We start from the raw sequence: 26,256 nt of genomic DNA on the forward strand, positions 1-26,256 counted from the left end.
TTACTTGTGGTAATAATTATGAAATTGTGAAGTTGGATTGAACTTTGTGAGGTACTTTGGATGATATTTCAGTGCCTCTGTCAGTTCTTCCAAAAAGGAATTCTGGACTGCTAATTATTCTTTTGCCTTGACCTGGGTGGCACATGCTGGCCCAATCTCATCAGAGCTTGGAAGCTAAGCAGGGTCGGCTCTGGTTAGTACCTTGATGGGTGACAACCAAGGAAGTCCAGGATTGCTATGCAGAGACAGGATATGGCAAACCACCTCTGAATGTTTCTTGCCTTGAAAACCCTATGGGGTTGCCATATGTCAACTGTAACTTGACAGCACTTTCCACCACCACCACCACCACCAATTATTCTTTTATATACTCCAGCAGTTGGTCATGGCATTTTGATAATACTTTCAGCTGAGCTGCATGTTAAAAATATAGAGACTTTGCTGTGTACTCAGCAATCACAGCTGCAGTGTACTGAGGGTGTGTGCAAATATTTATTTATATACTTAAATACCTGTTAGTATGAATTGCTATGATTTGAATTAGTTATTTTCCTTATCACCATTGTTTCATCATAGGTGACCATACACAAATTTATATAGGGATCCATTATGGAAAAACATGAATCAAAATCATATCACTGTTCAATTTTCATATGTTTTGATTTTATGCCAATAAAGGAGATTGTGTGTGTGTAATGGATCATTTCTCCCAACATTGATTAATGCTACATTGACCACAGAATCATAGAGTTGGAAGGGTCCATAAAGGCCATCTAGTCCAACCCCGTGCTCAGTGCAGGATCAGCCTAGAGCATCCCTGACAAGGGATTGTCCAGCCTCTGCTTAAAGACTGCCAGTGAGGGGGAGCTCACCAACTCCTTAGGTAGCTGATTCCCCTGTCAAACAACTCTTACTGTTATACACTTTTTCCTAATATCCAGCTGGTACCTCTCTGCCTGCCATAATTTGTTTGTTTTTATTTTGAACCACCAACTGTGAAATAAATTCCAGGAGATGGGGGTTGGGGGATAGTATTTGATCAAGGTTTTGATCTTTTGAAGATGTCACATGCACCCATGAAAGACAAGCTGTCACATTTTTTAAGAAGGGGGCAAATGCCAATACCACTGTTTCCCCTTGTAATGCCTGTGTGATAAAAGGACTACATATATTGTGCTGCACATTAACTTGGTAGCTGCAGCCACAGCAAATGCCATAATTCTGGACTTATTTATGCAGTAGAAGAACAAGTGGTAAAGCTTTTCCTAGACTGAGTTGCTGCAGATAAGGATTGAATTTTTGAATTTTCTTCCATGAAAAACACTCTGAGCATAGAAAACTAGCATCTCAAGGAGAACTATTCTTACAATAATCTAAGATATATATGTAACACTTGTTTGTCTCAATACATTTATTAAATCAAATGCACTGCCAAGAGGCAGGCTCTCTAGAATTCAAAATCCCTGCCCTACTACTGATTTACTCTATGACCTGGAGCAATTCATTTAACCTTTCTGTAGTTTTCTGTCTGTTTATACAAGTAGGATAATAATACTTGATATCCCAAGAGTGTGGTGAGGAGTAATTAGTTTAATGTATTACAGTGCTCTATGTAAGTGATAAATATAATTAGCATTAAATGAGGTAGATAGTGTGCATGAATCCTAAATATGGTGGAGAGAGAACTGGCATTTGAAACAATGGCCCTTCAAGATGGAACTGAATGCTGCAAAGGTATTGCACCATACAAGCTGAGCTACATATGAATACTAACCATGCATAAACCAAATTTTAAGTATTCTGAAGCTCCCCCAAAGATGGGCAGAGACACCTGGATGGTATTATAGGCAAACACATAAGGATGCAGGAGTCATTGACCTTCTTTTATCTTTTATTTCTACCCCTGTTACCTAGCAGCTAATGTCTCCCCTCAACTGTTAGGAAAAACGGCTGCTAAAAAAAGAAGTAAGAAAACAGAGAAAGTCAGTGAGTGGTTCCTGCTTCTTTCTGTTTGGGCAGCCATTTTATTCTGCAGGTTGTGCTGCTTTAAAGACTCAAAAACTTATTTTGGCATAAACTTTTCTGAGTCAGAGACCACATGTCAAATGGATGAATGTGTGTGTGTAGGTCTACATATGTATGTCCCTGACAGTGAATATAATGTTTCATGCATATGACAACATGGGCTCTGGCTCATGAAACCTTATGCCAAAATAAATATATTTAAGATGGCAAAGGACTCTGTCATTTTGGCTGCTTCTTTCTTTGTTTGACTTCCAGCTTCTCTGATAGTCTCCAGGGAAACTCTTGGGCTCAACTTTATATAAGGTTTCTTCTCTTGGGACAAGTGTGATATAAGCAGAATTCTTGGGGTATCAGAGATAGGTGGATGCTAACGTGGATAAATAAAAGTTGAGGATTATTCTAGTGAAAAGTTGTAAACTTAGATGAAAGGCATCCTTAACTTCCACAGAATTAGTAGGGGATAATTCTGCACAATATTTTTCTGTTGAGGTATAACAGTTTGCCTCTTCCATCAAAATGAATTCTAGGAATCATCTGAAAGGGACCATGAACACTAGGTAGAAGGTGGATATCAGGCTTGCTCTGTACTTGTAGACACACAAGAGCAATTCGAAGAACACTGTCCTGGGAGAGCATTCCACTGAATAGACCTTAGTAGGATTCTGAGTAGGCCTGCTTAAGATGAAACTGACAGCTGGTATAACTTATTAGAGCACCTGTAGTAACTAGGTGACTTGTGATAGGAGTGGATTGGATTGTGTTAAGTAGATAATCCCTGGGTCTTTACTACCTTGTTTATTAATGATAGGGCTTGCTGACATCTAAGTATTGTCCTGGAAACGCATTCCCTGGAAAAATAGCATAGAGGTTTATCTGAGAGCCAGCCTGCACGCTAGTATTTGACCCTGTGTGTGAGTGTGTAAAGTGACGTCAAGTCGCAGCCGACTTATGGCGACCCCTTTTGGGGGTTTTCATGGCAAGAGACTAACAGAGGTGGTTTGCCATTGCCTTCCTTTGCACAGCAACCCTGGTATTCCTTGGTGGTCTCCCATCCAAATACTAACCAGGCTGGCCCTGCTTAGCTTCTGAGATCTGATGAGATCAGGCTAGCCTGGGCCATCCAGGTCAGGGTGTATTTGACCCTACTGAACAACAATACAAGGAGCCTTCTCAGTCCAAAATTTCTTTGATACTGAGGTATGAAGGCATGTGCAAGCTGAACTGGTAAAGACTGGAAGCATGCTAAATATCAAATGTACACATTATTTCTTGAGCATTACAATTGGCTGTAATGACATTTGATAGTATTGGCATATGTGATATGACTTCTTATGATATGGTTTCATTTCAGCTAGCTCACTGTCTCAAAAACAAACAGATGTTTTAAACCATTTTTGTTGAATGATTGAACAGGTTAAAAGGCACCAATTCATTATCACTCACAAAAGGATTTGTTTTGTTATCATAAATCAGTTTTATTCCACATTTTGATTATTCTCTTTGGTCATCTGTTCCAATTGGAATCAATGCAAATGCAAGTGAGACAATCAATCTAGATATTTGATTATGGATTTAAGATACCTTGCTTTTTTCAGTGCTGTTTAAGTAGTCTGTTTCCTGTAGCATCCCTGGAGAACTGAAAATTCTTATTGACAGCCATGAATTATGAACACCAGAAGCCAGATTTCCATTTATATCCTAATATAGTGACTGGTATATTTTTTTAAAGAAGGGGGGCATTGGATTTAGTATGCCTAGCAGCTGATAAACCTGTGAAGTTCTTTTGTTGTTGTTGTATGAGGAGCTACACTATTATAAACTTTCACTTAGTTCACACAATATCAAATAAAATCTGGTAAACAGGGAACTATGATCTATTGCTATTCTATACATATAGCTGCTACTGGTAGAACACCTTCCAAAATCCATACCAACTGGGTAATTAATATTAAATAGCTTATTTCATTCAAAGGATGTTGGCTTGAATAGAGATTTAGAGTTCTTGCCATTCATGACATTCTATAACTGAGTGTTGGTTGGTCAAGATAACTGATCTTTGAAGCATGTACCAACTGGGGGACAATCCAAAGCAGGAGGGTGGCTCATTGGATTTTCCACAGGTCAGGAGACTAGCCTTAGAACCCTATGTAGCACCATTTCCTGAGTAATGAAATAAGAATGAAACGTTTTAAAGAATATGTTTTAAATATACTTTCCAGTTTGCTAAACTAAGGATGCAGTGTAATCACTTGGGAGTGTGTACAGCTCCCTTAGGAAAGTGATATTATTGAAAGTGATATTGTTTTTTCTTTCACAATCCCTTGGATGTTTCCCCAAATCAAGACCCTACAAACTGGCCTGTAAATTTAGCTATCAGCAAAACTTGATAGGAACTGAGAACTGTAGGGATCCTACTCCATTAGACATTACATTATACTTGCTATGTTGATGTGTACCTAGGTCCCCCATTTCTTTTTAGAGGAGATTCAGCTGGTTCACAACTACAGGCTGTTATTTCTAAATTGTTCATTATGTATAGACCAACTTTCAATGTGGAAAACCTCAATTTTCAATGAGGAAAAACTCACTGGGCATTACAGGGGTGCATGCATTGATGTTATAATGGTATGTGGAGTTCTGGAGGCTACCACCTGCTGATGAAACCTTTCTGTTCTTGGCTGATTAAAGTTTTCTCTGATAAATTAAAGGCCCAGCTTTCCAGGATTGCTAATACTTTTTAGTAGAAGAAATAGTCCCAGGAGTTTAGAAGACCACTGTGGTAAGGCCACTTAAGAAGTCTTCCATGGTGAAAAAGGTCCTGGGAAGTTAAAGGCCTGTGTCCAGACTTCCACTTTTGAGCAAAATGACTGAGCAGGGCAGAACAATTTCAAACATGCCTGAATGATGTATCTGCCTTTGACCTATTTCATTCTGTCTTTTAGACGGTTTTGGGACTCGGTCAGTTGGTAGATTATTTATTTACTTCATTTCTATCCTGCCTTTCTCCCCAGTGGGAACCCAAAGCAGCTGACAGTGTTCTCCTCTCCTCCATGTTATTTTCACAATAATACTGTGAAATAAGCTGAATGTGTCTGACTGACCAAAGGGCACCCAGCAAGCTTCCACAGCAATGTAGGGATTCAAAACTGGGTCTCCTAGGTCCAACACTCTAAGCACTCTACTACACTGGTTCTCATAGCTCTGGTAGATGCTCTCCATTTGCAAAGCAATAAGGCATATGCATCTCTGTTCATTCTTCTTGCTCTTTTTGCAGACTTTGACTCTGTTCTATCTTATTAGAGTTCTATCTTATTAGAGAGTTTGGAAAAGAGAGTGGAAGCTTCATAACCCCTTTCTCTCATGGGTGAGAGAAAATTTCCATCAGGGATTGTGAGTCATCTGTATGGGACTTCAATCGTGGGACCACGAGACTCTTTTCACTCATCCATACTTTCCAGTATTTATTCTAGGCTTCCAAATGAGATCATCTGGATGTCTGTCATTTACCACTGAGCATGATATTTTATGTCAAATTGTGTATGGCTGTATATAGTTACAATATTGGTGTAAGTTATTTTGGTTGAGTTAATTAACTAGTTTTAGGGTGTTTAGGATGTTTAAACTTTACATAAATGCAGGTTATAAATGTTTATTTTAAAAAACATTATGATGAAAAATGAAGAGGCACTGGGTCAGACCTAAGATGTCTTTATTGGAATGTCACCTGCTTGCTGAATGACTCAAGCAGAAGTATGAGATCTGCTATAGCTAGAACTAGCTTTGTTCTATTTATGGTTCTTTGTGGATTGTTCCTTTAGAGCATCCATAAGTATTGAACAGAGATGTTCACCCAGATGATTCAGTTATCTAGCTGTCTGCAAGTTGCCATCAGTAGTCAAACATTCAACAAACTGTTCATTTGTATCCAACTAGTTTGCATATGTTCTCAATTTGTGCAAAAAAGATGATCATGCATATGTATTCTCATAATGCTTTACCATAGCTTCCCCCAAGCTGCCACCACCAGCTTCCTCATCTGCTGTTTTCCTCATTCTTTAACTACATCAAATATTTCTCAAGAAGAAGAAGAGCTGGTTTTTATAGTCATTCATTCATTCATTACCTTTATTAGGCATTAACATAAATGGACAAAATTACAGAATCAAGTAAAATGGATTACATTAAAATAGCATTACTTAAAAGTACGAAAAAGGTGTTCGCGTATCCTTTGTACAGACAGCAAAAATCTGGCAACTTGTTGGGTGACAGAAGAGACTCTATTGGATAAAAGGTACATCACTAGCTGCTGATCTGAGAAACTCTGAACACTAAGCAGTAGGGGTTTAAGTGTTCAAGGACCCCAATCATAAATGGACAATATCTGTCGTTGGGAGGGATTCCTTTGTATCTTCCTTGTAGGATAGCTGAAGGGAGTATGTTAAGTCTAGCGAGCATAAATGCTCTGCGGATGTCGGGTGATTCCAAGTTAGACAAGTAGGAAGCTGCAGATCCATAGACCGGGATAACACCATGAAACATGGGAGAACAGTATCTATTAGCTAGGGAGGTCAGGGTCTGCATTTCTATATCTAGTAGGCGCTGACGTATTGATCTAAATGCCATCTCTTTCCCAAGCATCAAAAGAGAGTCAAATGAAATGCCAACAGACTTGATTTTTCTATTAATTAATTTCGACCACTGGCTTATGTGAGAATCCGCTAGCAATGCAGGGATATAACCAGGGTACTCAGTTAGGAAATGCAGGCATAACCAAAACTTAATGGTCTGGATCCAAGCCCTAGTCTCCAAAATTTTTTGTCCAGTTTCAAGGCACAGAGCAGCATACCCTACACAGTTGGGGACACCAAGAATACAGCGTAAAAAGGTAGACTGGACTCTCTCAATGTCCTGGTTGAAAGCACTTACCCAAATGGGAATTCCATATAGGAGTTGGGAGATGGAGTTAGCCTTAAACACTCGTAGAGCAGCAGGAACTAATAGGCTACCATAGACACAAGAAAAACGAATTGTGGCCTCATTTGTATGTATAGCTGAGGAAACAGCAAGGTTCCTGTGAGTTGTCTAATTATTATTGTACTGAAAGTTCAGGCCCAGGTACCTGAATGGTTTTTATATGCAGACTTTCTCTACCACTTAAGGAAGAATCAAACCAGCTTACAATCACCTTACCTTCCTCACAACAGACACCCTGTTAGGTAGGTGGGGCTGAGAGAGCTCTAAGAGAGCTGTAACTAGCCCAAGGTCACCCAGCTGGCTTCATGTGGAGGAGTGGGGAAACTAACCTGGTTCACCAGATTTGTGTCCGCCGCTCATGTGGAGGAGTGGGGAATCAAACCCAGTTCTCCAGATTAGAGTCCACCGCTCTTAACCACTACACTATGCTGGCTCTCCATGAGTGACTCAGGGACATGAAGTGTTTCCCTCTGCCCCTTACCTGATATACTGTCTGTTAATGGGAAATGCAGAAGAACAGGCTGGATTAAGAATAATTGGGGTGTTCGTGTCTTCACAATGTTTTGCCATTGCTGTCTCTTCCCCAAATAGGGTTGCCACCGGCAGGAGATTTTTGGGGTGGAGCCTGATGAGGGCAGGGTTTGGGGAGGGGAGGGACTTCAATGCCATAGAGTCCAATTGCCAAAGCGGCCATTTTCTCCAGGTGATTGCTATTGGCTGGAGATCAGTTGTATTAGCAGAAAATATCCTGCTACTACCTGGCGGTTGGCAACCCTACCCCCAAAACAATTTTCAGCTCAAAGGAAAAAATCAAGTGATCTCTCCATTAGGGACAAGTTCTCTGCAGCCAGGAACCTTTACTTTTGGTGGTTGTGGTAGTGGGGTCTGTTTCATGAAGCTGCATACCTCTGTGGCTAAGAATATCCAAAGAGCATCTTAGTCAATGGGTAACAGGGGCTGCCATCCTGGTCCCATGCCTGGGAGGGCTCCAACCACTCACAGCCCTGACCCCCTGACCGAGGGGAGGAAAAAGAAACATCAGGCTCCCTCTGCTGCCACTTGCACCCACCTCAGCAGGGGTTCAGGCCACCCACTTCAACAACAGCAAATTATGCCCATTCTATTTGGGGCTCAGGCAGCTAGCTGAGCAACAGCCTTGTGCCCGCTGTGTCCAGGGCTCAGGCAGCCAGCTTCCAGTGATGGCTCCCATCCGCCTCACAGAGGGCACGGGCTGCCCTTTGCTTGGCTCAGGTGTATGTGCAGGTAGTGGGCAGTGATTCTCAGTCCACATCCTGGACCCCTATCCAAAGTCTTCCAAACTAAGAAAACTCATCCAGCGTTGAAGATTAAGTTGACCAAGGTTTCAGTGTCCAAAAAGTGCCTACCAATTTCATCTTCAGTGCAATAGGTGAGCTCTCATACTATGTTAGTTTGGAGGAGCGCAGCTCCAAGCTCACACATTTCAAAGAAAATTCATCAAGACTTTTCCAAGAAGGAGAAAGAAAGGAAAGGGTCTTGGCTGTAAAGAGCAAGGGAGAAGAAGGATAGCAGCTCATTGCACAAGTTCAAAAGCAGCACATACAGTCAATTTAGCTGCTTTTAAAAGTAGCATTCCATGATGACCTGGGCCTTAGTAATCAAGCATGCATGTTCAGCCACCATACAAAATATTTTTACTGTGAAGATGCAGAACTGCACACAACAGTTTTGGGAACCAAATCATTCAAGACAATCAAAACAGAGGTTTGACTGGACAAAAAAAAAAAATCAAACATTAACTTAGCTAGCAATTTTTTACAAAGTTCTCAGCATCCCTGATATAGAAGAGAAGAAGAAGAAGTTGTAAAAACAGGGCACAGTGGACTCCAAATATATTGTCCTTGCTTAATTTGTCCAGTTATTTAATCTATATAAAGGCCATAAACAATTTCAGCTCTCATTAGAGTCCAAGAATAACCCCGGTGAAAATGATCTCATGCTGTCATGTATTCTGATTGCTCAATTAAGATATGCTCTGTGTAGATCTTTACTTTGTTTACCGTATGACATTGAGAAGCAATTAAATTCTTGCAGCCTAGAGAGGTGTTTAGTTAAACAACTTGTTCAAGAATCAGGACTTTGGGGAGTTCTTGTTACACAGTAAACAAGGAATGGATGGAAATGTATTGGGTGCAGACCTTGGAAAGAATATTTAGAGTTGAATTTGCTAAGTAACTGACAGGAATGTTTCTACAGACTTTTCATAGTAAGGCTGGACAAATTAATCCATTTATGCACCTTGCAATGTACCTTCTATTTTAGAGCATAATTAGAAGGCCTGAGCCTTTGATCCAACTGTAAGAACAGCCAACTCATCCATCTTCTCAAAAATAAGTTTTCATAATAATTTGCAAGAGATATTAACAAATATTTCTGAAGGGCTTGGATCACAATCCAGTCAAAGTTAAACACTTGTACGTCCCTTTCATGTTAAAAGGAAAATTAAGCACTTTCTTCACTGCGCCATCCTAAACAATACTCTTCCAAATCCATAAAAGTCAATGGGATTAAAAAGGTTGCCTTTGATTAAGATGGTGCTGTGGATTTCTCCCCCTGCAATCAGTGGGGCTTTTAAAAGTACTTAAATTTGCCTGGATCATTCCCTATATTCCTACTGTAGGCCACGTGCCTTTTTAAATTGTGCCCATGGGTCTGGTGACTTATTTGCCATAGACAAGTTTATGATCTTATTTTACAATTTCTGAACAGCTGTTTCTCTGCACCACACTGCAAACCAAGAGAGCTTAAAATCAGTTTGTGTTGGTGCAAGGGTGGCTGGCTGTAGTATAAAGAAAAAGCAAGAGTATATTTCTGCTGTGAACTCCAAATTCTAGAGTCTAAATGAGATTTGTGAATTATAACCACAGAAATCTTAATCTATTGGGAAATGACAGTAAATAGATTATGGACAAGAAAAATGATGGTGGTATAGTTATTGAAGCTCTGACCTGGATATCCAAAGCTAGCCTGATCTCGTCAGATCTCAGAAGCTAACAAAGATTGATCCTGGCAAGTATTTGGATGGGAGACCTCCAGGGTCATGATGCAGAGGCAGGCAGTGGCAAACCACCTCTGAACATCTCTTGCCTTGAAAACCTCATCAGGGTTCGCCACTGCCAATACCAATACCAAAACCTTTAATGGCATAAAAAACCTTAAATTATACAATAAAATATTACATGTAGCTCAAATAATGTTACAATGGTAAACAATATTCATCCCTGAGTTTTGTCATGTCTTACTTTTATGACATTCCGAAAGAATTTGGTCACTTTCTCAATTGTGATGGGAGAGCGATTATTCAAGAGAAAAGACACCTTTACAGGATCAGATAATCCAATCTTGTTTACCAAGATTGGTGTTAAATTTTTTTTTATTGAATTTCATCATAATAGGAGCAATGGAAGAGCATATGTGAAATCACTGGTAGGCCTCAGGAGTCGGGACTTCCAGGCTCCCCAGGACATGCAGGGTGGCACCTTAAGAAGGCTTTGCTCAGAGGAGTGAAGCTCACATGGTGGAGTATTGTAGGAGAGGCATTCCTGCAGATATGAGGGTCCAAGGTCATCAAGGGCTTTGTAGGCAATGACCAATACCTTGTATTAAACCCAGGAATTGATTGGTATCTAAAGGAGTGACTGTAGAATGAGTGTGATATGCATTCTGCCTAACAACTGAGCTGCGGTGTTCGGAAACAGCTGGAATCTTCACCGTGACTTTAAAGGCAGGCCTGTGTAGAGTGCATTACTGTAGTTTAGTTTTGAGATTATAGTGGCCAGATTGGCAATGTCAAGATTGCGAGATATCGTCTGCAAACTATCAGTAGAGAATTACCAGCAGTCAAGTAATTCTTCAGTGTGGCTCAACAATGAGAACATAACCAGTACCAAACAACTGTAATTGTTTAATTAGACAGCTATGCAAAAAGTGAACTGTTCGCTAGTGGACGCTATTTATAATAATAGAAATCTGGGACCTGGGAAAGGGACCTTTCAATTTTTCTTGAACAAGCTTTAAAAGAATATTACCCCTGTCAAAGAGCAAATCTTGACGTGCACTGTGTCTCATTAAAATGTATTTTGGATACCTTTTGCGGGTTTTCTCCATTCTCCTTTCCCTGATCTGCATTTGCATTAGGGCTGTTGATTCGGTTCGTCCCGAACTGAAAAACCACTGAATTTCCTCCGATTCGGCGGTTTCTGGTCCGGGACAAACCGAATTAAAAAAAAAGGCGGGAAACAGGGGAGCTGTTTGGCACAGCAGCATAACCGTCAGTTACTTACCACCCCCACCCCTTCTCCAGGCTCCCCCCCTGCACACCTTCACGGGGCTGCCATGAAGGCGTGCAGGGGGCTCTTTAAACAGATCTTCGCCTCCCAGCTGGAAGGTGCAAATCTGTTTAAAGAGCCCCCCGTGCGCCTTCATGGGGCTTCCCTGAAGGCTCGCGGGGGCTCTTCCCCCCCCGAATTTCCCCCCGAACTCCGGATCTCATACTGAATTTCGTGGATCTGAAGTGGGGGAGTTCGGACTTCGGCATGTCCCGAATTTAAAAGAGCCGAATTTTGCCGAAGCCGAACTTTACTGAATTTTTTTCAACAGCCCTAATTTGCATCCCCATTTTTTCCCCTTGTCTTGTGGCATGAAATTCATGTCTGCAGTCGCAAATATAAGGAAGGAGCCCATGCTGTGGCATTTTCTCATTCCTATGTTGTGGCCACCATTTCTAGGAAAAACAGCACTTAAGCCTTAAGCCCTAGTTGGGCAAGTGGTGTGGCATGTTTTGAGTGGTAGAGCACCTGCTTTGCATGCTGAAGGACCCAGGGTCAGTGTCTGGCATCTCCAGCTAAAAAGGAATCAGGTGGTAGGTAATGTTAAAGATCTCTGCCTGAGGTCATGTAGAACTGCTGCCAGTCAGAATAGAGAGTACTGCCCTTGGTGAACCAATGGTCTGATTCAGATTAAGGTAGCTTCATGTATTTGTGTGTGGGGGGGAGTTACCTGTTTGTTTCTCTCCCCCTTCCCTCATCCCAGCATTTAAAATAGTCAGGATGGACATTTTTGATAAGGGAAACTGCACAGGAGTAGGAAACATTGAAAAACTCTTCCTCAGTGCTTTGACACTAATGGATCACACACATACACAGCTGCTGCTTACGGGTACACTATATGTTTGGGAGACCCAATCAGGCAGCTCCAGTATCGGATGTAGAAGGATTTTTAAATTACTTTTAATACATCTTGGCTTTTCTTTATCTGTTCTTTTGTGCATTGTCTTAATCAAGGCAACTCAAGACTGTTGGAAGAATGAATTAACAATATAGGATATTTTGCTGCATGTGCTGTGAATCAGAAAGGATATTGTCATTCAATCACCCCCTCCTCTGAATTCACGAAAAAATGAATGTGGTGTACTCTGTTTCCTTTTCTATTACTGTCTTTGCCATGAATGGCTTGATGTTGTGCCATTTTCCATTCCCATTACAATCTTTGCAACATGAATAAGAAATTGGAATGCTAATGCTTAATAGATAGTATTCCATGTCTGCATGGTGCTATACTGTACTGCGGTGACCTTTGCAATATTATGTATTCTGATTGGCTGTCCATTTCACCTCTTTCCCACAAGTTAATAAGGCTGTAAAAAGGAGAGAATTTGAAATGGCCAGCCAGTCAAATTACAGAATATTGAAAAGGTCAAAACAGTACAGCTCACAGGGAAAAAAAATTACAGGAATATATGAGGCATTAAAATTCTTGTGACAATGATTATAAGAAGAATGGGAAAGGATACCCATTTATGTTATTTCAGTCTAGTGAACCCCATAGGATGATATACCCAGGACAGCAGTAATTCACGCACCAGCAATCCACAGGAGTTTTATACACCTACTGGTACTTCAGAAAAAGGATGCATAGCTGCTTTGGAACCTCTCTTGCACAGTTTTTCTAACAATTATTTTCCATTAGCATGCGCATTCACTAGTTGGAATATTGGGCAATATCCACATCAAGTGCCCGCCACGATATCTTTACAGATCTGTTGGGGTTTTTTTAAGGGTAATTGGAGATATATTGCTTTCATTTTAATGATCAGACTGTTAAATATGGTACGCTGGTGTAGTGGTTCAAGTGTTAGGCTAGGATCTGGGAGATCTAGGTTCACATCCCCACGGTGCTGTAAAGCTTGCTTGGTGTCCTTGGGCTAGTCAATCTCTGCAATGAACAGGAGACTGTCCTGCCCCTGAAGGAAAAGCAGCCCACTCGGCTGAGCCTATGGGAGTACTGCTCCAGCATCCAGTCACCTTTCAGAAAGGGGCTGGAATGCTGAAGAAGGAGGAGAGTTGATTTTTATACCCCACTTTCCTCTGCCTCAAGGAGTCTCAAAGTGGTTTACAATCTCAATCCCTTCCTGTCAAGACAGTATCCATTTTGGCTAAAAACAAAACAAACAAACAAAAACTTAAGCTAATGCTTTGTTTCTCACAAGTGCTGAAATCAACTAGCAAATAACGAGCCTGCCTCTTCCCAAGGACATTTTCTCAGACTGAACTTGATTGTTTCATCTATTGCTGCTGGGAATTTAGTTGGGAGGGGTCTCTTGCTCATCCCCTAGAATGTTCTAGTTGGGAGGGGTACCTTGCTCTGTACCTAGAAGCTTTGGAGGTGAAAGCCCAGTGATTGATTGAAAGGGGTCACCTGGCTAAGGTCAGCTTTTTCCATAAGGAGTAGCTATTGAGAAGTTAGTTACCCTTTCCCTTACCCTCTTCCCCTTCCTTCCCTTCATGCTGCTAGAAATACTTTTGTATTATGCTCTGGAAAACCTCAGGTTTCAAGTAACTGTATTCAAGTAACTGTATTCAAGTAACTGTATGCTGTATTGGACTTCAGTGAGTATTTGGTTTTATTATTCTCTTGCTGCCTACCGCTACAGAACTGTAACTTGTGTTTTAAAATCTTTTTCTGAATTTTTCTTCAATAAAGCTTTATTTAGCTTCCATTGTGTGAGTTACTGGCGAAACCCGGATAAGGTTGGTTACATTACTGCAAGGAGACAGGGGTTCTGTCTTCATACTTCCTCTCCCCACAACAGGCATCTTGTGAGGTAGGTGGGGCTGAGAGAGTTCTGAGAGAACATCTGGTTACTGAGGGAAAGGTTCACAGTTTAAAATAACCTGGTTCCCCAAAATCATAGGGGGCCATGTGGGTCTCCTCAGTTGGCAGAAAAGGCCTGTCACAGTCTCTCCGCCTCTTTCATCCCTAACCTATTTCACAGAGTTATTGTGAGTGTAAAATGGAGTAGAGGAGATTGAGGTGTGTCATCCTGAGCTCCGTGGAAGGAGGACAGGATAAAAATGTATTAAAAGAATACTTAATTTTTGTATGTAATTTTTATAGAAGATGGGGGATAAATTGGCATAGGTAAGCACTAAGAGGCAGCCCCCCTAAATCATTTTAAAGTTACTGTTCCCCATGCTGGTGTCTCCTTTCATATTACGGCCCTCAATAGATAGATTTTTTAAAGAAAAATCCTGAAAACATAATTGTGGAAATACATGTCAGATGTAACATTTATTTACATCATTTATACCCTACCTTTTTCCCCTTGTGAGGGGAACCTTGTGAGGTAGATTAGGCTGAGAGTGGGTGATTGGCCCAAGGTCAGCCTGCAAACTTCAATGGCAGAGTGGGAATTCCAGCCTGGATCTCCCAGATCTTAGTCTGACCCTCTAGCCACTATACCACACTGGTGCTCTATGTTCTGCTCTGAGAAAGGAGATTTTGTTGATGTGATTCCGTTTCTAGTCATGAATAGTGCAGTCCTTGGTGATCTGTGCAAATCCTTGTCTTGGCATTTTAGCAGAGGTTGATTTGTTTTTGTTTCTTTCCTTTCTCTCTCTTAATTTTGGTTAGTTCCTAGCATTCCAATTTTGGATAATGAAATTTGGAGTCTCTCAGTGCATGGGATAATACATCTGGGAATGGGATGCTTCTTTTCTTTTGTTTGTACCCTGCCCATCAGTCAAGATTTGTCTTTCAAGAACACTTTACTTCTGGAATCAGAAAGGAGATTTGGATTAATCAGTAACAACACAATTTCCTTTTTTATTTTAATAATATTTTGCAAATCTTCAGAGCCATCCTACCATCATTGTTATTTTTTTAATCTCAAAAAGGCACTTGTCTGCTTGTTATCGCTGTCTATAGTAAAATATTTTTAAACTCGTTCATTCCATTTAACCTCTATTGATCTTTTTTCACCCAAGCCCCATCCACAGATCACTACTCAATGCAAGTTCGTTATTTTTGCTTACATTAGGGCACATAAAATTGTGTCTTGACTCATACTTAAAAACTGCAGAGTGAGGTGGATCTTAAAAAAAAATTAAATGAGCTTTTCAGTTTCTGTGACTTGTGCATTTCCTACCTCCGTTCACCCAGCAGGGAATATGAAGCCCTGCTGATATTTCCTGACCATAATACATCTCCTTTGTGAACCTGCTTGTGTAAAACAAGTCCCTAAATATACTCAAGTCAAGGGGTCACTTATTTTTCACCCTCCTCTTCTCAGTGGGAACTGCAAGCCTTTGAGATAAAAGTCTCCTTTAAAAACAGGACATTGCATGCTCCACACATAGGTTGCAGGCAGTATAAGGAATGAAAAACCTGCCTTCATCTTCCCACTTCATTGCTCTCCATGGCATTTCCTTGTCAGTTTATTAGTCCTGCTTATGAAACCTGATCTTTGTAAGCACAATGGGAGGCTGGCCCATGTTGTCAAAGGGAAGTGTCAGCTCACAGGGTCGGTCACCATGTACATCCACTTCAAAGTTGGGAGGGGGAAACCCCTTGGTTTGGCAGCTTGTGACTTTGCTCTATGTGAATTTCTTAGTGTTATAATGACGAGACAACAAAAGAGCAGGGAAGAACAAGGAGGATCACCTTTGAGTTCTGGCATTCATTCCTAAACACTTGCATTGGTGTAGCTGCTTGTAATGCTGGCATAAGAATCTGACAATGCTGACCATGTTCTAAACAAATGTCTTATTTATTGCACTGATTCTCCTGTTATCCTAAACTCCCATCCTAAGATTCTGTTTGCTGTGCCACAAAAGTTTAGAATAAACTTCAAAACACCCATTTTCCTCTTTTGTGTGTGTTCAGCTGGATAGTATTCCCCCTGTCCCCAACCCCCCCTTCCTTGTGATGCTGGATACTGTGAACAAACCCATGCATGTTAATAGGCAGTAAAAACAAGAGCTAGTCTTGCTCTCTTCTTGCTGAGTAATCACTCTCCTGCTATACTGGAAAAAGTACCATATATACTCAAGTATAAGCCGAGTTTTTCAGGCCAAAAAAAGGGCTGAAAAAGCCGGCCTTGGCTTATACGCGGGTCAATACGGTGGAGGGAGGGAGGAGGGAGGAGGGAGGGGGGAACTTACCACTACCACCGCCGCCATCGCCACCGGGCCCGCGCGGCTTCCCCCGGTCAGGAGCGCCCTGGGGGGGGCCTTTTGTGGCTGCAGGAAGACCGTGCCGCCGCTGGGCGCGCGTGGCTCCCCCCGGCCAGGACTGGCCTGTGAGGGCCTTCTGCGGCGGCAGGAATCCCGCACCGCCCGCGCGCGACTCCCCCCGGCCAGGACCGGTCTGGGAGGGTCTCCTGCGGCCGCTGGAGGCCTGTGCTGCCATCGCCGGCGGGCACGCCCGGCTCCTCTCGGCCGGCACCGGCCTGTGAGGGCCTTCTGTGGCTGCAGGAAGGCCATGCCGCTGCCTCCGGGTGCGCGCGGCTCCCCCTGGCCAGGACCGGCCTGTGAGGGCCTTCTGCGGGTCTCCTGTGGGGGGCCCCCGCTACCGCCTGCCTGCGCACCTGGATAAGGTAAGCCTGCTGGGGGGAGGGGTTATAAGCCAACCCTCGGCTTATATGCAGGTGCCTAATTTTTCTCCATTTTTGGGGAGAAATTAGGCACCTCGGCTTATACGCGGGTCGGCTTATACACGGGTATATACAGTAGCACAATTTCTGAGACTTGCTATGAACGTTTGTCAGCAAGTTAAGTAGAGGGCTTCTATTAATTCCGCCATCCTTTTATTTATTATGCTTTATCCTTGTCAGAAATGCTCAACTGCAACAATTCTGTGTTACTATGCAGACACCCCATGTTTCAATTTTATGCCAATAAAGGAGATTGTTATTATTATAAGGCTGCCTCTGAGCACATGCAAAGGGCAGAACTTCGAACTACATTAGCTCTCCCTGTGAGTGCATGTCCTTTAGCATGTGAGAGCAGTCTTTAGCATGCAGAAGAGCTAGTCTATGGACTATTTAAAACCATTTGAATGGGAAGGCCTTTAAAATGTAACCATGTAACTATTCAAAAATGTTAGAATAGTCAAGAACAGCTAGAGATGCTCAACCAAAACACTGGCCCTATTTTCTGGTGGAAAATGGATTGCATATCTCTTCTCTTTGCTTGTTTTAGAACTATCTGCATTTAGTATTGGGGGGGGGCAAATTTGTGAAAGAATTGAGTTCTTTATTATGGGTTGGATCCAGCCAACTTTTTCGCTCAGTCTCTCCCAGTTCCACATGGCTTTTGTCCACATAGGTCCTAGGACCCCCAGCTTAGCCCTTTTTGATAGTCATACAGTGCAATTCTAAGGAGAGTTGCTCCAGTAAGCCCATTCATTTCAATGGGCTTAGACTGGAGTAACTCTGCGTAGGATTCCACTGATAGTGGACTCGTCTCTTTTTTTTACCAGCAGAAAAGCAGGCTGGATCCAACCACGTGTTCATCTGCTGTGTCGTGGCCACCTCATCTTGGGCAGCTATCATTTTCAGTCCGTCCATGCTGCCTTCCTAGTACTTCAGCCATGCTTCTATAATTAGGATTGCCAACTGCCAGGTAGTAGCAGAAGATCTCCTGCTAATTCAATTGATCTCCAGCCAACAGAGATCAGATCGCCTGGACAAAAATGGCCGTTTTGGCAATTGAACTCTATGGCATTGAAGTCCCTTCCCTTCCCAAACTCCGCCCTCCTCAGGCTCCACCCCAAAAATCTCTTGCCGGTGGTGAAGAGGGACCTGGCAACCCTATCTATAATACATTGATCCTGAGCTTTTGTTTGGCATCACTGAACAAAGAACCAGGATGGATGTTTATACTAATCCTTAGAAAAGGACTGCAATATTTCTGCTTCCTCTCTGTGAAAAAGACAGGTTGGCCCCAGAAGATACCATTGTCTAACTTTTTCACAGGCACGTCCTTTCACAGAGTTGACAGAGAGGCAGCGATGAAAACATTCTGGCTGAGGATCATGTCAGGAAAGGGAAGGCTGAAACAAATCGGATAAGTAGCTGCCTTGGCATAAACCACTGTGCAGAAAGTAGAACAACTGCCCTTGAAATTTACCGGTATCCCAAACTATTACTTATATGGGCATGAGGCACGTTCTTGTTGTCAAACTGCTGAGCTTAGAATCGCAAGAGGAGTGGGGAAAGGACACACATGAAAAATGGAAAGAGGAATGCACTAGCCACTTAGACTCACAAATAGGATCCAGGCTGAGGCAGACTAGTCAGGAATGCCATCAAGTGATACGAAATGCTTATCAGTGTAGCACTTTCTTTCAGGCTGAACCAATGTGGCTGCATTTTCCAGCCCACTGAAAGTCAAGTTTATGCAGTAAAAAGTGTCAAAGCCGCAAACTCTGTGACACCTCCAGCATGAGTAATTTGAGGGCCTGCATTCTTAAAAAAAAAAAAAAAAAAATCCATCCCTCCAATGCTCCTAATATTTTAGTTGCCAGTACTGCAAGTTGCTTGGATAAGAAACCTTTGTTCTGTGCATAATTCATGTTAGGAGATCTGTCACCATCTTCTCTGTTTGAATATGAAGCAATGAGCAATTTGTACTGCTGCATTGCCTAGCTCGTTATAAATATGCAAGTTCATTTTTTTTGGAGCTGAATAAAATGGTTATGTAATTACATACTTCTCATAATTATTGAGTAATTATATACTTCTCATAATTGCCAAGTAATCATTCTGCTATAACTAGAACTTAATGTTACAACTAATTATATAATTACTGTGTATTAATGTTGTTATCTAGGCAACTTAGAACAAAGTGTTGCTTTGCTGATAGCTTTTTCTCAGCAGCATTTTCTAACAACAAATACTAATATTTGTTATATAACTAAAAGTGGAGTTTAAAACTGAACACAAGCAGTTGAAAAATATCAGTTTTAGCCATAGTCATAGATGAAATTGTTATATGAATGGTTCCTCGGTGCTGTGGGGGAGAGACAAGTCACGTGGGGTGGGGTCTGTTAACCCTTTCCCCACATTATCTTTGCAATAGTTTGTAGATAAAGATAAAAGTTGCTTCTCCTTTTTAAATGTGGTAGTGAAATGAAAGGGCTATGGAACAGTATAGTATGGCCCAATCTCATCAGATCTCAGAAGCTAAGCAGGGTTGGTACTTGGATGGGAGACTGCCAAGGAAAACTTTGCAAAGGAAGGCAATGGCAACCCCCCCACTGCATAATCATTTCCCTTGAAAACTGTATGGGGTCACCATAAATCGGCTGCACTTGACAGCACTTTACACACACACAATGACATGAAAATGTGAATAGAATAAATTCAAAATCCAATTGACTGGTACATTTTTGATATTCTGTCTGAAGTTGGAAATACACTTCAGCTTGTATCAAGCCATGCAGTTCTGGACATTTAACAGCTCTTAAGTCTTTAGAAGAGGAGATATCAATTTCAGCTAATACCCCTCTTATGTCAGATCCCCACTTTGCTACTCTTGAGGGTTCATTGACCCCACCCCACCCATGGGACTACAGTTGGAGGGAGAAGTGGGAGAGCCTGCAAGGTCTGCAGATCATTGGATACACCTTACTAAGTGCATGCTCTTGCTTAGTAATGTTCTTCTGACCCTAGAAGTAAACATTACAGTTTAACATAAGGCAAAGCAAAGGTAAAATAATTGGCTTTAAGGCTTTTTCAAACAGTGTACTTAAGTGCTTGGATAATGGTGCACATGCTAAAGAAACAGCAATTACACTGATGGCACCAAATGGATTCTTAATACTGGTGGCCAGAAGACCCATTTCAATATTGTGTTTAAAAAGAAAAGAAAAGAAAACAACAACGAAGTAACAAAGGTATTGGACAAGCAATGTGGAAAATCAGAAGCTAACCTAACCCAGTTGCTTTTCAACATACTTTTTCAATTAATGAGACAAATACTGAATCACTGAATTCAAAAGCCTTCCATAAGCCGTACTCTACATAGCCTGCCCAGTGCCCACCTCCCACGTGATTGCTGCTTCCAAATGTTACATGAACACTGCAGGAAAAAACTGTGGAAATGGCTTCTATTGCAATGTGGTAATTCATTAATTGGCCCTTTCGTCTTCCTTTGTGTGAATTTAATTCTATTGCTCTTAGCAAAACCCTCAAAAGATTGGTAAACAATCTAGGCAAAAACTTTTGGCTGCATTTGTGTGGTTTTTTCAGGCTTTGTTAATGTGTTTTGTACTCATTTCCCATGTGTATGGTCAGGGGGACACATGTACACTAAGTCCATGGCCTACTTTCCAATCCACACAAGAATAGCCTGATCATAAGGAAGATACCTTCCTTTTGCTGTCTATTATCCCAGTATGAAAGAAGGTACTGGCTTTCTTCCCACTCCCAGCCCCCAATCTGGGTAATGACTTGACACAACAGTTTAAGCAATCTGTTGGGGAAATGTTGAGATTCTTGTATAATTTAGGAAGGAACACCGAGAATCTGGGTAAAGTGTAATCAGAAATAGAATCGATTAACCTGGAAAATTAGGAAACTAAAACAGTCAAAATAATATTAAATAATATCAGATAGCCACCAAAAGGTACCAAATATTCCAAGCAGCCACATCCTGTGCAATGTACTCCATGCAAGAGAGGGAGGCAAAGGACCAGACACAGAGAAGGAGAGGGTGAAATGGGAGCCATATCTGTTGATCCATGTAGGTCTGCCATGCAAATAATCAAGGCAGCAAGTATTCCAAAAGCAAATGGCAAGATAAGTAGTTGCATTAGCTTGGAGCCAGTCATAAGTTCAGCAGGCTGAGAATTGCAGAGTAAACAAACCTGAACTGAGTAAAATTTAGGGACAGATTCTGGCCCCAGTGGTAGGGCAAGAGTCAAAAGATTTCTTCTCTTTTCTGGATTAGAAAAGAGGAGAGGGACAATGTAGGCTGTTAGTTATGCCATGTGATTGAATGAAAGGGCAGTTCTAGGTTCTGTGAATATTTCCATATAAGGCAACAAAATGGAGGGTTCTAAGTAGGATTTAGGTGTTTCCTTAGCAACTTTATTAAACTGGGATTGGGGCAGACAATTGAAACAGAATTAATAATATTACTGAACAGTCTGACCTATTTGTAGGAAATACTAATGTAGTAGGGGCTGTGGCTTAGTGGAAAAACCTCTGCTTTGCATGCAAAAGGTCCTAGGTTCAATCCCTAGCTTCTCCATTTAAAAGGATCAGACAGTAGGTGATGTGAAGGATCTCCACCTGAGACCCTGGCGAGCTGCTGCCAGTCAAAATAGACAGTACTGAACGTGATGGACCGATGGTCTGATTCAATATAAAGCAGCTTTATGTAAGTTTGTGTGTGGGTACAGTTCTTTTCTTGGCACAGCGCTAATATATTAGGATCCTTTTGTGTGGCTAGAGGTGCACTGATTAATCTCAAGGCTTTGATATGCATAGTACTGGGTGAGGCTTGCTGCTGTCTGAAATAGCTATTTCCCTCAGTAAATTGATGAGATTAAGCAACTCCCTCTGCTGGCTCTCCTGCCTTTCTTATGATATTGGGCCAGAAACCTCAGGTGACATTCAGAGCAGAGGTTATTTCCGCCTCAAGATGGAGGAGAGGGGAGAGAAGAAAGGGAACCCAAAATGGAGACTTGGTATCAACATTTTCCTTAATCCAGCCTTTTGATCCTTTCCACAGTTTCTTAACTTTATTATTAACTTTGATGACCAGAACATAATATTCCAGTTGAACTTTACTGAACAGAGTGTTACTACCAAGGATATTTAGAACTTCCCTGAAAAATTCCTCTACTCTTATTGGGACATTTTGCTTTTGTAAAATTTCCTTAGATAATTTGCTGAAACAGAAAACTTAAAATCAGTTTTGAAATTTTCATTACAGCAAAATTCGATGGCATCTCTAGACTAGAATGTATAGTTTATCCTGCACAGTGTTTGCAGCTTTTCACAACTGGTGCTCCTTTGTGTTTGATAATCACACAAATCCAATTTGTTAACAATGACACTGAACTGGGCTTGATCCAGCCGTGACCTCATAAAACTAATACTACACAAGTCTTACCTTATGGAGTTTGATTCTTGTTCTATTATGCTTTCTGCAGAAATCTTTGACTATACCTTTTCCATATGGTCTATAATTACCATGCCTTTATTATGTACATATTTTTAACCTGTGTTTGTATGGAAGAAATTCTACAACAGATGAAATTGTCAGTTTTTGCTGTTTTTCTCTTTCAGCTAGTGGCAATTATACTATATTAAATGGCACACAAATTGGACATATCAGTAAAGAAGCAAATACCTGGGTGCCCATTGGAGGATTAATCCCTTATTCAGACTATACCATACAAGTGAATGCTTCCAATAGTCAAGGCTTTGTGATAAGTGATCCAGTAACAATTGCCATACCTCCTGGGGGTAAGTATAATTAAATGTCACTAGTATAGAATAGAAACATTACCTTGGATATATAACACAAATATTTGGGGGAGAGGCTGTGTCCCTTCTCAAATAAATTTTGCTGGCTTCTGAAACCATACAGTAATCTGCAAAACATGTTAACAGAGGCAATACTATTATGAATATATGCATGATGGGTTGGATCCATTCATGTAAAAGTGATGTATCTTTCCCATGTTCTCCTTCCCTCAGCAGTTCCTTTTGACCCTGGTAAAGTTGATTCCTGTGGTTGCAGGACCCATGTAAAGTAACATGGGTCATTAGTTGCAGTGAAGGGGGTAAAATCTTTCTCTCCTACCTCTTCTGTCAGTGCAACCCCTTCACCCTTCTCATTGCAGCCCACCAACCTGTGTGGGCTGTTATTCCATGGTCAGAAGGAACTGGGGGATGGATTCTTTATTTATAAACCACTGTGACGGCTCTGAAAAACAAACAAACTGGCTTTAGCAATTGTTGGGATAGGAGTAATGGAGAGAGCAGTTTTGTTTGTTAATAGTCTTCATATTCATCACTGTAACTTTACCACCATACAGGGCCAAGTGCTTCCTCCAAGAGAAACGGAACTCTTAATTTGGATGTACTGAAGCCACTTTGGCACAGCGCTGGAGTGTTTAGAGAATCAAATTCCCACTGAACTATAAACCTCTCTACATAGTTTCAGAGGGTATTCATGTTGGTCTGCAGTTAGAACAGCTAGATTTGAGCCCAGTAGCATCTTAGAGACCAACAAGATTTTTGGGGTATAAGCTTTTGAGAGTCAAAGCATCCTTCATCAGACAGCAGGAGATCTTGAGATAGTCTCTCTTTTTTCTCTCCCCTCCCCTGTGTCTGTCAGCGTAACATAGCTTGAGTTGCTGTGAGGATTAAATAGAGGGGGGCATGTACATTACCAAGAGTTTCTGGGCGGAATGACAGGATAAACATGTAATAACAATTAAACTAATACTGCATTAAGCTAAATTGTGTACCAACACAGTTTTGAAACAGAATTTTAATGTATTTTTGATCTTAATGTTTATATTTTCTTGGTCACTTGAAACAGAACATTTTGCTGAATCCGCAGAAAGAATTTTCATCTCACATTTTAACATTTTAATTACAATTGCATTGTACATTGTTTTGTACTTTTCCACTTTACTGGCATTTGTATCACCAATCTCAACAGTGATTTTCATAAATAAGATAATGTAGGGCTATGAAATCAAGCAACTAATATAAAAAGAATGACACTACACTGTGATGACACTACATGCCCTGCCTCTGCCATAGTCCCGCAAATTGGTATGGATGTCACACTGTTGCTGCTATAGTTGGAAGTGTCTGGTTTTATTTACTGTTGTAAATGCTATGTATTTTATGGATGATTTTAACCTGTTTTAAAAGGTTGTGAGCTGTTCTGACCCTGGCCTTGGCCAGGAAAGGGAGTAGTAGTAGTAGTAGTAGTAGTAGTAGTATATTGTTGAACATTAGAAAATAAAGTAATGTGGGTGAAATTTATAGTGAGATTTATATACTGAGACAAGATGTGATGACCTCATGGAACATGAGCGTGGGGCCATGCCACTCAAAACATAGGAGAAAATGGATGAAAGATGTTTTGGAAAGGGTTTTTTTTTTTAAAGGAATTTATTTCATTCTATGTAAAAACAAGGATGAAAATGCATGAGTAGTTTTAGGTCCTTCCTAAGTGAAAGATACACAATCCACTCTCCTTATGGTTGAATTCAGTAAAGAGGTTGAAAATAACGTTGTGGTTGGCAAGTAGAAAAGCCTTTCCATATACTTCTCACTGAATTGGTATGACAAAACAGAATGACATACTCTTGTTGCATTTGCGTTGTCACTAGCCTCTCAGTTTCCATGCTTCCTAAAGCACATATGACATTGCACTAGGGTTGACAATCTCCACGAGGGACCTAGCGTTCTCCCAGAATTATAATTTATTTCCAGATTATAGAGGTCAGTTCCCCTGTAGAAAATGGCAGTTTTACAGGACAAACTCTATGGCATTATACCCTGCTGAGGTCCCTCTTCTCCTCAAACTCCAACTTCCCTAAGCTCCACCCCCACATCTCTAGGAATTTCCCACCCTGGAGTTGGCAACCCTACACTGTATAGGAAAGGGCTTTAATAGTAACTGTTGTCTGGCCCTGGAGTCAGTTTTAACAGCTGCTATGAGGACTAATAATGGAGCTGTGATGCCAGTATTAGTACAGCAGGTTTCACTGCATTTCAGAATAGTAATTTCAAAAGCATAAATACTATCCTCTCCTTGAATTTAACAAGAGATGATGCTGGAGACATAGAATTGGATAGAATTGGGTCTTCTGTCTTTTCAAGGTTTTAATAACAGTTTGGAAGGACTAGTTTGGACTGAAACTATAGTGGTTGTGCTTTCCCCACACCATTTTTCTGATAAAACCATATACACTGTAGAGTTGTTGTGTGCCCAGTAGAGGAATAATATGCAGGTGGTTGTAAATTTTTCTAAGAGCAATTCTGGAGACACCATTTTCCTTGAGGGAGCAGCTTGATAGAAAACTTTTAACCTTCCCAGCACTGTACTCCCAATCCAAATTAGGGGCAGCTGCAGCTCTTATTAATGAAAAGTTAAAGAAACAGAGAGGTAAGGCAGCATGGTATAGCCCGATCTTGTCAAATCTTGGAAGTTAAGTAGGGTTGGTACTTGGAAGGGAGACCACCAAAGCAGGCTCTGCAGAAGAAAGCAATGACAAACCACCTCTGCGTCTCACTTGAGGCAACTTGATGGCATTTCGCAGAACACCTCCCCAACACACACACACACACACACACACAAACACAGGTCATGGATCTCCAACGTATGATCTTGTTAAGTATATATTGTGATGATGGAAAGCAGGGACCTAACAGTCTCATATTTTTAAAAAAATTGAGTGCAAACATACTTACTGGGTGATCCGAGGAACCATCCACAGTCCATTGGGGATAATAGTACTTGCCTACTTTCAGGGTTGTTGTAAAAATTGTTAAGATAGAAGATTTCAACTATTACTGTAAGCTGCCTTGAACCATAACGAAAGACAGGATATAAATAATTAAAGGTGGATAGGAAATATATTATTTGAATACCATTGTTCCATTGGTTCATGTAGCTCCCTATTGCCTCCATTTACTGGCAGCAGTTCTTGTTGGTCTCAGAGAAAGGTATTTCACAGCATCAGCCTGTTCACAAGTTACAGTGAGCACATGTGCAAACCATGTATGGTATACACTTCATTTCTTTAAAATACATGTACAGCTGAATATATTAGGGCTGTTGAAAAAAAATTCGGTACAGTTCGACTTCGGCAAAATTCGGCCGTGCCGAAGTCCGAACTGCTCCACTTCGGATCCCTGAAATTCGAGCGAGATCCGGAGTTCGGGGGAAAATTCGGCCC

The 26,256-nt window shown here is 41.2% G+C and overlaps 1 protein-coding gene across 1 annotated transcript in view; it reads left to right on the plus strand.

The window, feature by feature from the left end:
• USH2A (usherin) overlaps positions 1 to 26,256 on the plus strand; it is a 588,113-nt gene that overhangs the window by 305,526 nt on the left and 256,331 nt on the right. The window contains exon 37 of the mRNA XM_056852957.1: positions 22,616 to 22,795. Coding sequence (XP_056708935.1) covers positions 22,616 to 22,795 — 180 coding nt within the window. The remainder of the gene's footprint in view (positions 1 to 22,615; positions 22,796 to 26,256) is intronic.

This window comes from Euleptes europaea, chromosome 7 (assembly GCF_029931775.1).
Source record: "Euleptes europaea isolate rEulEur1 chromosome 7, rEulEur1.hap1, whole genome shotgun sequence".
NCBI lineage: Eukaryota > Metazoa > Chordata > Lepidosauria > Squamata > Sphaerodactylidae > Euleptes > Euleptes europaea.